The 13,238-nt window shown below is 39.3% G+C and overlaps 1 protein-coding gene across 6 annotated transcripts; it reads left to right on the top strand.

Annotated features, from left to right (window-relative positions):
• Nucleotides 1–400: 400 nt before the first annotated feature.
• Nucleotides 401–11,629, top strand: LOC108897519 (fish-egg lectin). 6 transcript variants are annotated; one of them, XM_018697208.2, is made up of 5 exons: nt 401–569; nt 684–920; nt 1,105–1,328; nt 1,428–1,555; nt 2,066–2,763. In XM_018697208.2, exons 1-5 carry the CDS (start codon nt 515–517, stop codon nt 2,205–2,207), a joined length of 786 nt encoding a protein of 261 aa, XP_018552724.1. In that variant the 5' UTR covers nt 401–514; the 3' UTR covers nt 2,208–2,763. The 6 variants fall into 6 exon arrangements, with proteins under 6 accessions (XP_018552724.1, XP_050933633.1, XP_050933634.1 ...); XM_051077676.1 differs by lacking the exons at nt 684–920; nt 1,105–1,328; nt 1,428–1,555; nt 2,066–2,763 and adding exons at nt 5,403–5,639; nt 5,824–6,047; nt 6,147–6,274; nt 6,448–6,960 and having other exon boundaries at nt 404–569; XM_051077677.1 differs by lacking the exons at nt 684–920; nt 1,105–1,328; nt 1,428–1,555; nt 2,066–2,763 and adding exons at nt 9,459–9,695; nt 9,844–10,067; nt 10,167–10,294; nt 10,837–11,629 and having other exon boundaries at nt 412–569.
• Nucleotides 11,630–13,238: the final 1,609 nt, after the last annotated feature.

Raw genomic sequence — 13,238 nt, 5'->3', positions numbered from 1 at the left:
TCATCATCATTATCATCATCAGTGGACCAGTGAGCAACAAAGACAGGGAATGCTTATGCTGTATCTAAAATATTTCACCATGTTACTCACTGCCCAGCATCCATGTTGAATAAAATTCACAAACAGTCTGATAATCTCCCAGAAAATGAATTAGTTATGTTATTGGTTTAGAGATAACCAGTGTGATGGTTTACATTTCTCATCACAGCAGGGCTGTCCTACAGTCACCACCCACTTTTTATTTTTATTTTTATTTATCTTTTTTTTTTTTTTTTGAATGCCCGCGCAGTGCCAGCTGGGTGACTATTTGAAGTTCACAGATTAAACAAAAAATTTCCTCCCAGCTTCTCAGAACAGCCTGCAGAACCTGTTTTGGCTGGAATCAAATGCTGATCTACAGGTATATAAGGAACACAAGTCAGATAGGACATACGAAAGCAGCTCCACAGAGATACATTCAGAAATCCATCCAGAGGTGCACTGCAGGACACAGACTCACAAACACAGAGACAACATGAAAGCTGTTGCAGCCTTCTTGCTGGTGCTGTGTTACCTGGCTGGCAGTCATGGTAAGTCACTGTCAGATTCTTTTTTTATGACACAATTCATTGTTGAAGCCGTTAAAGATGGAATGAATAAAACGATTGGTTCCACTCACATACATGATGGTTTTGTCTTCACAGCATGGAACTGCAAAGTTGGTCCACGGCTGTATAACATCAAACAGATTGATGCTGGACAGGGACAAGTGGTTGCAACAGACAAGTACAACCGGGCCTATTACCTGATTAGAACCTACTGGTACAGTATGAGTTCAGGCTACATCAAGCATGCCTCAGTGGGACCTGCAGGAATTTGGGGAACTGACACCAAAAACAAGGTCTACAAATACATAGGTGGCAACTTCACACTTGTCAATGGTAAGTATTGTTATTATTTGACCATGAACAAATGTAGTCTGTATGAGCTTACCTTGTCATCATCACTTCTTTTGTTACGTTTTCTGTGTAATGTAATAGTGTTAGTGAGTGTTAGTGAGGTACAGTGTTGCTGCTTGGTCTGATCCACTTGATACATCATGAGCTGTGTTGCACTTGTCTTCAGGTCTGTCTATGGAGCAGGTGGATGCTGGAGGTGATGGTCAGGTTGTTGGAGTTACACCCAGCACTTATCGTGCCTACTGTTTGAGAGACAGTTACTCTCTGGCCTATAAAGGAACTGGTAGCGTGAGCTGGAATTACCACTCAAGGATTCTGAAGTACTACACCTGCGGCCCAAAGTACGGATGCTGGGGAGTCGACTCGAGTTCGCGGGTCTACCACACACCGGTTGGGCACTTAAGTATTAATGAAATTTCATGAAGTCATTAAACCTGTTCAGTCATGGGTCAGGACAACATCACCATATATGTCTGTTTCTTATGACAGAGAGTCACCCCGAGCAGCTGCAGCTATAGTAGCTGGAGATATGTGTCAGGACTGTCCATGAAAATGATTGAAGTGGCAAGTGATGGAAGTGTGTTTGGAGTGGCTACAAATGGCCGGGTGTACCAAAGGTAAGACAGTATTCCTTACAGTCTGGGAATAACACTCAAAATCTATTTACTGTGTATACAACATTCTAGTATGTATAATAGAAACAACGAGAATAACAACAGCAGCAACAACAGTCTTTAAGGCTGTTATATCTTGCATGCATGTGCACTAAATGTAAAGCACATAATAAAATTAAAGTGGTGTAGTTGCTGTACATCAGTGTCTTTTAAAAATGTTACATTTTGACCTACACTTATGACACCTTCTGTAAAGTGCACAAACAGCAGAATACAATTTCAAATCATTCCTCATCAATTACTCCAACTTTACAGCTTGTACCTGGGATATAAAGCGTGGATTTACAAAGTGTTGCTTCTAATTACAGCACTTGGCAAATGTCTGTTCATTAAATACATGTGTGTAAACAAGATTATAAGCCAAACATAATTTTTTGTAAAAGAAGCTTCTGCTGGTGGAAGCAGAACTGTTAAGATGATGGTTTTATACATTTCTCTGGCTTCTCTCCACAGAACTGGCATCTACAGCTCTCGCACATATGGCCTGTCTTGGTCCTCTGTCTCCATGTGCATGCCCATCAGCCACGTGACCTACGACCTGGGCAATCTCTGGGCAGTGACCACCTCTGGTTTGCTTCTGCAGTGCTCACAATAATATTGTCAGTGTGGCAGATGTTTAGTGTGCACCACTCTCTGTTTGTCATGGAAGATGTCTTGGCTTTCGTCTCTATAAAGTTCGATGCTTTCTTTACACTATTCAGTGCACACAATTAAAAGATGATTTGCATTAGATTTTTTTCTTCAATGTAAAAGCTCTTTTTAAATAATTGATCTCCTCTTTATTAGACTAACATTAATTTGGGAAACATTAAAGGCTACGAGAAGTAACTGATTGTAAGATATGTTGTGAATGTCTCTCACAAGATTCAGCATCAATGCACAAAACTCAGATCAGAATTCAAAAGGATCTAAAAATGTATGCATATATACAGCAAATGGATATCTACTGTCTTGAACATAAAGACAACATTGTAAATTAAATTAGACAAATAGTTTTTCTTCAAATAATCAAACTCACTGAACTGTGGAACAAATATGTGACAATAACAACTGTGCTAAACTGGTCACTTTTTAGGAATCCTGGGGATGTGTAACTCGTACCTGTCAGTTGGCTTACTTTGTACTCTGTTAATAAATGATACTGGAATCAGTTTCATCTGACTTTTGTCATGCTTTAATATTTATTCTGTTGTGACTGTGGACAGAAGAACCCTAACTCTGCTGAATATATTGCATGATGGGGTTCAGTGTGTTTTAATGACAACTGAATGTTCAAATCAGGAAATATAATTAAGTTAAATCATACACACACACACACACACACACACACACACACACACACACACACACATAATATGAGTATGAGGGTATATACATGTGCGAATCTATGTATGTATGTGCTTGAGTATGTACAGCAGTATTCATGCATGTGTGTCTAAGTATGTGTGTATGTGTGTGGTTGAGTATGTATGTATCTGGAAGGTATCATTCTTTATCTGGGGGTCACTGCCACAAGGTGGAGAGAGGCTGCGACTCTCCTGGTGACACTGACAGATAGTGGCACTATAGCACCGCATTTCACCTGTTTTAAAATAATAAGGAACACATATACAGCCTTTACTAATTCTCCATGTTATAATGAAAGTGTGTTATGTTAAGTAATATACTTATATTTCTAAAATGTTTTTTTTCCCCATTTTTGATAGACATGATAATGGAATCAGTTTCATCTGACTTTTGTCATGCTTTCATATTTATTCTGTTGTGACTGTGGTCTCAGAGTAAGACCGAGTGAAGCCTTGTTGGTTCTTCCACACATTAAAAATGGACAGATGAACTTTAACTCTGTTGAATACACTGAATTACGAGGTTCAGTGTGTTTTTAATATTATTGATAACTGAACATTCAAATCATGACATATAATTAAGTCACACACACACATGGTGTACTTTCATAATGTCTCTGTGTTTGTGAGTCTGTGCCCTGCAGTGCACCTCTGGATGGACCTCTGTGGCTCAGGAGGTAAAGCGGATACTGAAGATACTGAACCCCCGATTGCCCCCAATATAGCATTGGAGTGTGAATGTGTTTAAGTGTTAGAGGGCATGTTGTATATATAGAACAAATGCTGTATGAATGTGTGGGCGAATGGCTGAATGTGACCTGTAGTGTGAAGCGCTTCGAATGGTCGACTAAAAAAAACGCTCTACAAATGCAGCCCATTTACCATTTACTTCTGAATGTATCTCTGTGGAGCTGCTGTCCTACATTCCATCTGACTTGTGTTCCTTGTATACCTGTAGATCAGCATTTGATTCCAGCCAAAACAGGTTCTGCAGGCTGTTCTGAGAAGCTAGGAGGAAATGTTTTGTTTTATCAATATTCACCTGGTTGGCATTCTGCTAACAATAAAGAGAATGTTATGACTCTCCTGGTGACACTGACAGATAGTGGCACTATAGCACCGCATTTCACCTGTTTTAAAATAATAAGGAACACATATAGAGCCTTTACTAATTCTCCATGTTATAATGAAAGTGTGAAATTGTGTTATGTAAACATAACTGTGTCAACACAGATTTAAACACAATTGATCAAACATAAGTTCAGTAACCTATAGGCCACTCAATGAATAAAAATGCAATTGTGAAACAACAACATGTTGTTTTCATAGTTTTATTTCTGAACTTTAAAAAAAACGTTTTCATGAGCTCAGCAGCAGAGATACGCTCTGTTTGAACAAAGGCAGTGTTGGAACAAACTGTGTTACTTCACCATCTGATGTATTTAAACTAAGGCAGTCATTGTCAGAACATGCTGATAAAAAGCAACTCCTCTCATCAAAACAGACAATGCATTTGTTATTATCTGATATTTTCATTATTCAAACTGCAATGAGGAAACACTTCTTCCAAAACATATCCTCAGCTTTACAGGTGCAAGTAGGTGAGTTTTATAATGTTTGGACAGAGCCAGGCTGATTCCCCTGTCTTCCAGTCTTCATGCTAGACCAGGCTAAACAGCTTCATATTTGATGTACAGACTTGAGAGTCTGTTAACTCCTGCAAAACAGCAAATAAGCATATTTCCCAAAATGTCAGACTGTTCCTTTAAAGACACAACAACAACATCATCATCATCATCATCATCATCATCATCATCATCAGTGGACCAGTGAGCAACAAAGACAGGGAATGCTTATGCTGTATTTAAAATATTTCACCACGTTACTCACTGCCCAGCATCCATGTTGAATAAAATTCATAAACAGTCTGATAATCTCCCAGAAAATGAATTAGTTATGTTATTGGTTTAGAGATAATCAGTGTGATGGTTTACATTTCTCATCACAGCACAGCAGTCCTACAGTCACCACCCTTTTTTTTTGAATGCCAGCTCAGTGCCAGCTGGGTGACTATTTGAAGTTCACAGATTAAACTAAAAAATTTCCTCCCAGCTTCTCAGAACAGCCTGCAGAACCTGTTTTGGCTGGAATCAAACACTGATGGTACTGATGGTACAAGTCAGATGGAATGTAGAACAGCAGCTCCACAGAGATACATTCAGAAGTCTATCCAGAGGTGCACTGCAGGACACAGACTCACAAACACTGAGACAACATGAAAGCTGTTGCAGCCTTCTTGCTGGTGCTGTGTTACCTGGCTGGCAGTCATGGTAAGTCACTGTCAGATTCTTTTTTTATGACACAATTCATTGTTGAAGCCGTTAAAGATGGAATGAATAAAACGATTGGTTCCACTCACATACATGATGGTTTTGTCTTCACAGCATGGAACTGCAAAGCTGGTCCACGGCTGTATAACATCAAACAGATTGATGCTGGACAGGGACAAGTGGTTGCAACAAACAAGTACAACCGGGCCTATTACCTGATTAGAACCTACTGGTACAGTATGAGTTCAGACTACATCAAGCATGCCTCAGTGGGACCTGCAGGAATTTGGGGAACTGACACCAAAAACAAGGTCTACAAATACATAGGTGGCAACTTCACACTTGTCAATGGTAAGTATTGTTATTATTTGACCATGAACAAATGTAGTCTGTATGAGCTTACCTTGTCATCATCACTTCTTTTGTTACGTTTTCTGTGTAATGTAATAGTGTTAGTGAGTGTTAGTGAGGTACAGTGCTGCTGCTTGGTCTGATCCACTTGATACAACATGAGCTGTGTTGCACTTGTCTTCAGGTCTGTCTATGGAGCAGGTGGATGCTGGAGGTGATGGTCAGGTTGTTGGAGTTACACCCAGCACTTATCGTGCCTACTGTTTGAGAGACAGTTACTCTCTGGCCTATAAAGGAACTGGTAGCGTGAGCTGGAATTACCACTCAAGGATTCTGAAGTACTACGCCTGTGGCCCAAAGTACGGATGCTGGGGAGTCGACTCGAGTTCGCGAGTCTACCACACACCGGTTGGGCACTTAAGTATTAATGAAATTTCATGAAGTCATTAAACCTGTTCAGTCATGGGTCAGGACAACATCACCATATATGTCTGTTTCTTATGACAGAGAGTCACCCCGAGCAGCTGCAGCTATAGTAGCTGGAGATATGTGTCAGGACTGTCCATGAAAATGATTGAAGTGGCAAGTGATGGAAGTGTGTTTGGAGTGGCTACAAATGGCCGGGTGTACCAAAGGTAAGACAGTATTCCTTACAGTCTGGGAATAACACTCAAAATCTATTTACTAAATACATGTGTGTAAACAAGATTATAAGCCAAACCTAATTTTTTTTAAAAGAAGCTTCTGCTGGTGGAAGCAGAACTGTTAAGATGATGGTTTTATACATTTCTCTGGCTTCTCTCCACAGAACTGGCATCTACAGCTCTCGCACATATGGCCTGTCTTGGTCCTATGTCTCCATGCAAAAGCCCATCAGCCACGTGACCTACGACCTGGGCAATCTCTGGGCAGTGACCACCTCTGGTTTGCTTCTGCAGTGCTCACAATAATATTGTCAGTGTGGCAGATGTTTAGTGTGCACCACTCTCTGTTTGTCATGGAAGATGTCTTGGCTTTCGTCTCTATAAAGTTTGATCCTTTCTTTACACTATTCAGTGCACACAATTAAAAGATGATTTGCATTAGATTTTTTTCTTCAATGTAAAAGCTCTTTTTAAATAAAGAACATAAAGACAACATTGTAAATTACATTAGACAAATAGTTTTTCTTCAAATAATCAAACTCACTGAACTGTGGAACAAATATGTGACAATAACAACTGTGCTAAACTGGTCACTTTTTAGGAATCCTGGGGATGTGTAACTCGTACCTGTCAGTTGGCTTACTTTGTACTCTGTTAATAAATGATACTGGAATCAGTTTCATCTGACTTTTGCATGAATTGGTTCTTGGGCGGCATGGTGGTGATATGTCACCTCCCACCAAGAAGGTTCAGGCTTTGAGCCCTGGTAACTCTAAATTACCAGTGTCAGCTGGGATAGGCTCCAGTGACCCTAAACATACTAACTCATGTTTGTTCAATTATGTTCAAACTTTGTTTAATTATGTTGAACATGACATCATTTCAATTTTACAATAGTAACACAGATCATTAAGAGTGTGTTTCTGTTTCTGTTCTGTGCAGTATGCATATATGTGCAAATAGTACCTGTATATATGTCTGTATGTGCAAGTGTCACGCAATGACAGATACGGTCATTGTTTTCTTTTTTTCATGTTAGATGTGTTAATGTCACTCCCCTAAGCTTGATGGCAGTTTTGTCCACTTGAACTACATTTCTAACAAAGATGCATGACATTTATTCTCCTTAAGCGGCTCTCCAGCATTTGAGAAATGCACTTGAGTTAAGTTTGGGGATTCACAAAAGACAAAGCTGCAGAGGGTAAAACATCTTCATTCCTTAGAATGGATCAAGCCACAAAAATGCTGTCTCTCATGTTTATTTCCCATAACACAACACAATAGCATATTTCATCAGCCCCACCCCCAAATTCCCAGGCTTGCCGTTGAATGAAAGTTTAAAATCAAGTGCTAATTTTAACCCTCAAGCTCAAGGTGAGTTCATCAGTGTTGCTGCCTTTTACTGTAAGACACACACATGCACACACATTCCCGAGCATGTGTGTAAAACACATTCAGCAGGAAAGCTGGGGTACAGCCAAGCTTCAGTACAAATAATAAAGATCTCACGTTAACACTAGCTGCTGTTGAACACCTGTACTGTTTAATATAACCTTTTCTGACAGAGAGGCTAAGTTTGTTTATTGTCATAGTGTGTGTAGTGTCACAGTGTGTTTCCCCTGCGAGGATTAAGTTGGTGACATGTTGCTACAGTTAATGCAAAATCTGGTAGCCAAGCATTTTGTCTGAATTCCAGCTGTAGGCAAAAAACATTTTGTCTGAAATACCATACGATGCCTATGAATGAAACATAAATCATGAGTTCAGTACTCACCTTTTACCCTAACATGAGTACACCACACAAGCACTCTCACACAAACACACAGGGTGTGCCATATGCAGGTGTGCAACACACATGCAGACAAAGCAGGCTTGTCCTCTGTTAACACACAGACAAACACAATAGACATACATATGGAGTAATAAGTCATCATTATCATCATCATCATCATCATCATCTACTGGACCAGTGAGCAACAAAGACAGGGAATGCTTATGTTGTATTTAAAATATTTCACCACGTTACTCACTGCCCAGCATCCATGTTGAATCACAGTTTGGGTGGTTAGCATGAAAGTTTTTGTGATGTTAAAAACAACACACAAACAAGCACATTTTCCCATCCCATGAGGGCTGTCCTACAGTCACCACCCTACTGTTTTTTTTTCTAAATACATATAAAGCAATGACAAACCGAGTGACTATTTGAAGTTCACAGATTAAACTAAAAATTTCCTCCTAGCTTCTCAGAACAGCCTGCAGAACCTGTTTTGGCTGGAATCAAACGCTGATCTACACAAGTCAGATGGAATGTAGGACAGCAGCTCCACAGAGATACATTCAGAGTTCTATCCAGAGGTGCAAAACACCCAATAAGCACATCTCTCGAAAATGTCAGACTAATCTTTTAATGATACATTATCATTATCATCATTATCAGATCATGTACTGGACCAGTGAGCAACAAAGACAGGGAATGCTTATGCTGTATCTAAAATATTTCACCATGTTGCTCACTGCCCAGCATCCATGTTGAATAAAATTCACAAACACTCAGATAATCTATTAGATATTAAATTAGCTATAAATAAGTTATTGGTTATGAGATAACCAGTGTGATGATTTATGTGGTTTTGGGTGGACAGTATGAAAGGCCATTGTCAAGTTTTCAGAAAGGAAACAAGACTACTTCATAAGTCAGTGTTAAAATGAACACAAAAACAAACACTTTCTCCCATCCTGACAGGGCTATCCTACAGTCACCACCCCTGAGGTTTTTTTTCTTTTTTAAAACATGTCGAACCAGGTGAATATTTGAAATGACAGATATATAGGTAAAGAAAAAAATGTCCTGCGTTCCAAAACAGTCTGCAGAACCTGTTTTAGTAAAGCATGGGTCTAGGGTATATAAGCTGGGTAGGACGTGGGAAAGCAGAACCACAGAGATACATTCAGAAGTCTATCCAGGGGTGCGCTGCAGGACACAGACTCACAAACACTGAGACAACATGAAAGCTGTTGCAGCCTTCTTGCTGGTGCTGTGTTACCTGGCTGGCAGTCATGGTAAGTCACTGTCAGATTCTTTTTTTTATTATTTGAATTTATTGTTGACGCCAGTGAATATAAAAAGGTTATATTGTTTCCACTCACATACAAAATGACTTTGTCTTCACAGCATGGAACTGCAAGGAGGCTCCACGCTTGTATTATCCCAAACAGATTGATGCTGGACAGGGACAAGTGGTTGCAATAGACAAGTACAAGCGGGCCTATTACCTGAGTGGGTCGAGCTGGTACAGACTGGGCTCAGTCAGCCTCAAGCATGTCTCAGTGGGACCTGCGGGAATCTGGGGAACCGACAATTCAAACAAGGTCTACAAATACATAGGTGGAGACTTTAAACTAGCCAAAGGTAACTATTATTATGGGCTTACCTGGTCATCGTCATTGATTTTCATAATGTTTGCAATGCGTATTTTCCACATTTATTGCACATAGTGTACAGTTACAACCACTTGATTACTAAATGACCCGGACCTATGTGTTACACTTGTCTTTAGGTCTGTCTTTGGAGCAGGTGGATGCTGGAGGTGATGGCCAGGTTGTTGGAATAACACCCAGCACCCATACTGTCTACTGTTTGAGAGACATTGACACTTGGGGCCACAAAGGAGTAGATACCCTGAGCTGGTATTCTTTGTCAAAGAAAATGAAGTACTACGCCTGCGGCCCAAAGTATGGATGCTGGGGGATCGACTCGAGTTCGAAGGTCTACCACACAAAGGTTTGGCACTTAAGCATCAGTGAAAACTCATAGTGTCATTAACCTTCTTCACACATGGGCCATAACAACATCACCATGTATGTATGTTTCTTATGACAGACAATCACACCAAGCAGCTGTAGCAGTAGTGGCTGGACATATGTGTCAGGAACAACCATGAAAATGATTGAAGTGGGGACTGATGGAAGTGTGTTTGGAGTGGCTACAAATGGCCAGGTGTACCAAAGGTAAGACAGTATTCCTTACAGTCTGGGAATGACACTCAAAATATCTGTTGTACTGTGTACACAACATTCTAGTATGTATAATACGTTCAGCTAGAATAACAACAATAGCAACAACAGTCTTTGTATTTTTCATGCACATGCACTAAATGGAAAGTATGTGTTAACATGTTGATACAATTACAGTGGGGTAATTGCTGTATATCAATGTCTTTCAGAAGTTTGAAATTACGTTAATTATACAATTAATTATACACTTACAGCACATCCCGTAAAGCTTAAAACCAGCAGAATGCAATGCCAAATCTTTCCTCGTGGATTAATCCAACTTTACACCTTGTACTCAGTAACTCATTCATTTACAAAGTGTTGCTTCTAATTACAACACATGATTAATGTCTATTCATAAATACATGTGCATTAACAAAACAGTAACCCACACCAAATTTTCTGTGATGGAAAAAAGGGGAATCTTCATAAGTCTTGAGCAAAGCTTCTGCTGATGAAAACTGTTTTATACATTTCTCTGGCTTCTCTCTCAACAGAATGAGCATCTACAGCTCTCGTCCACAAGGCCTTTATTGGTCCTCTGTCTCCATGTGCATGCCCATCAGCCACCTGACCTATGACCTGGGCAATCTCTGGGTGGTGACCAACTCTAGTATGTTTCTGCAGTGCTCAAAGTAATGTCAGTGTGCACCACTCTCTGTTTGTCATGGAAGATGTCTTGGCTGTCGTCTCTATAAAGTTTGATCCTTTCTTTACACTATTCAGTGCACACAATTAAAAGATGATTTGCATTAGATTTTTTTCTTCAATGTAAAAGCTCACTTCATCTCCTCTTTATTAGACTAACATTAATTTGGGAAACATTAAAGGCTACGAGAAGTAACTGATTCTAAGATATGTTGTGATTCTCTCTTAAATGATTCAGCATCAATGCACAAAACTCAGATCAGAAATTATAGCAGATTAATTAATTTAAAGATGTATGCATATATACAACAAAAGAGTATCTACAATGTTACACATAAAGACAATAATTGTAATTTTGCAAAATCACGTTACTGTGAAACAAATAAACAAATGTGCGTGTGTGGGCTGGGCTAAACTGATTATTTTTTTTAATAATCCTGGTGTGATGACCTGCCCCCCTTAGTGATTTTGGTCACATGTTGGACTTTGATTAAACCCCTGAACCCTGCAAGCCTGGTCAGTGTCTGCATTTTTGGGTCCAGTCTCTGTTGATCTGTTTTAAATGTGACACCTGGGGATGTGTAACTCGTACCTGTCAGTTGGCTTACTTTGTACTCTGTTAATAAATGATACTGGAATCAATTTCATCTGACTTTTGTCATGCTTTAATATTTATTCTGTTGTGACTGTGGTCTCAGAGTAAGACAGAGTGAAGCCTTGTTGGTTCTTCCACACATTAAAAATGGACAGATGAACCCTAACTCTGCTGAATATATATAGTATTCATGTGTGTGTGTCTGAGTATGTGTGTATGTGTGTGGTTGAGTATGTATGTATCTGGAAGGTATCATTCTTTATCTGGAGGTCGCTACCACAAGGTGGAGAGAGGCCACGACTGGTGGCATAATGCAATAACAAATTTCAAATTTCATCAGCCCTCACACCAGTGTAGAGTTAAGTTTTAATTTCAACCCTCAAGCTCAAGGTGAGTTCATCAGTGTTGCTGCCTTTTACTGTAAGACACACACATGCACACACATTCCTGAACATGTGTGTAAAACACATTCAGCAGGAAAGCTGGGGTACAGCCAAGCTTCAGTACAAATAATAAAGATCTCACGTTAACACTAGCTGCTGTTGAACACTTGTACTGTTTAATATAACCTTTTCTGACAGAGAGGCTAAGTTTGTTTATTGTCATAGTGTGTGTAGTGTCAGCTGTGATTGAATGGGTTCAGTGAACAAGTCAATCATCACTCTGACTGTGTTAATCCTCATACCAACACTTGAAGTTGAACAGTACAGGCTAAGCTTTGTGTTTATGTATGATATTGTATGTTATTCGTCTCATTGCTTTCCTGCAGCTGACACCTTCTTTATGACAATTCCATTTCATATTTTTCACATCTACGATAAAAAGTTTTGCCTGTCTTTACATTTTGTCATAATCTTTTGGGATTCATAAAACCACATCTTTCATTTTAATAACTTTCTTCTGTTCCCCTGCAAGGATTAAGTTGGTAGTTGGTAGTTGGTAGCCAAGCATTTTGTCTGAATTCTAGCTGTAGGCAAAAAACATTTTGTCTGAAATACCATACGATGCCTATGAATGAAACATAAATCATGAGTTCAGTACTCACCTTTTACCCTAACATGAGTACACACACAAGCACTCTCACACAAACACACAGGCGTGCCATATGCAGGTGTGCAACATGCACACAAACAAAAGGGCCTTGTCCTCTGAGAACACAGATGTACATTATACACATATATGGAGTTAAAATTAGGTTAGGGGTTGGTAGGTATTCCATCATTTAAATATCTATACTGTTGTACATAACTCAAAATCTTGCATTTCAGGGGTTTCATTGTGTTTTAATATTAGTAACAATTGAATGTTCAATCAGGATTTTTTGATAGCAGCATCTTAGAAAATGTACCTACAGAGCATTTGCATTGTTTTGTGATGAATTCTGCAACACTGAAAAAAGATAAATTGGGTAGTCTCAAGGCGATTAATGAACAGGCTCTGAGACAATGAGATAATGGCTAATTTTGCACAAAGAAAACCAGGAAGGTTAAAAGAAAGCAAATGTGATAATAAAGGAAATTGGCACACAAGTTTAGTAAAGTTTAAAATGCTCTAAACATCCCAGAATGAGCAGAAGCCATCTTATTTATTCATCATATTCAGCACCTTCTTTTGATTAATCTCCTCTGGTGGAAGATCTTGTTTTTACCCTTTACT

This window comes from Lates calcarifer, linkage group LG18 (assembly GCF_001640805.2).
Source record: "Lates calcarifer isolate ASB-BC8 linkage group LG18, TLL_Latcal_v3, whole genome shotgun sequence".
NCBI lineage: Eukaryota > Metazoa > Chordata > Actinopteri > Centropomidae > Lates > Lates calcarifer.
Note: the sequence above shows the minus strand (reverse complement) of the source record. Positions and strands in the feature narration are given on the sequence as shown.

Excerpts from the sequence above, each read along its gene's own strand:
- LOC108897519 (XM_051077677.1), top strand. The coding sequence starts at position 515 with ATGAAAGCTGTTGCAGCCTTCTTGCTGGTGCTGTGTTACCTGGCTGGC. Across the intron at positions 10,068-10,166 it reads CGAAGGTCTACCACACAAAG|ACAATCACACCAAGCAGCTG; the intron begins GTTTGGCACTTA and ends TTCTTATGACAG. Across the intron at positions 10,295-10,836 it reads AATGGCCAGGTGTACCAAAG|AATGAGCATCTACAGCTCTC; the intron begins GTAAGACAGTAT and ends CTCTCTCAACAG.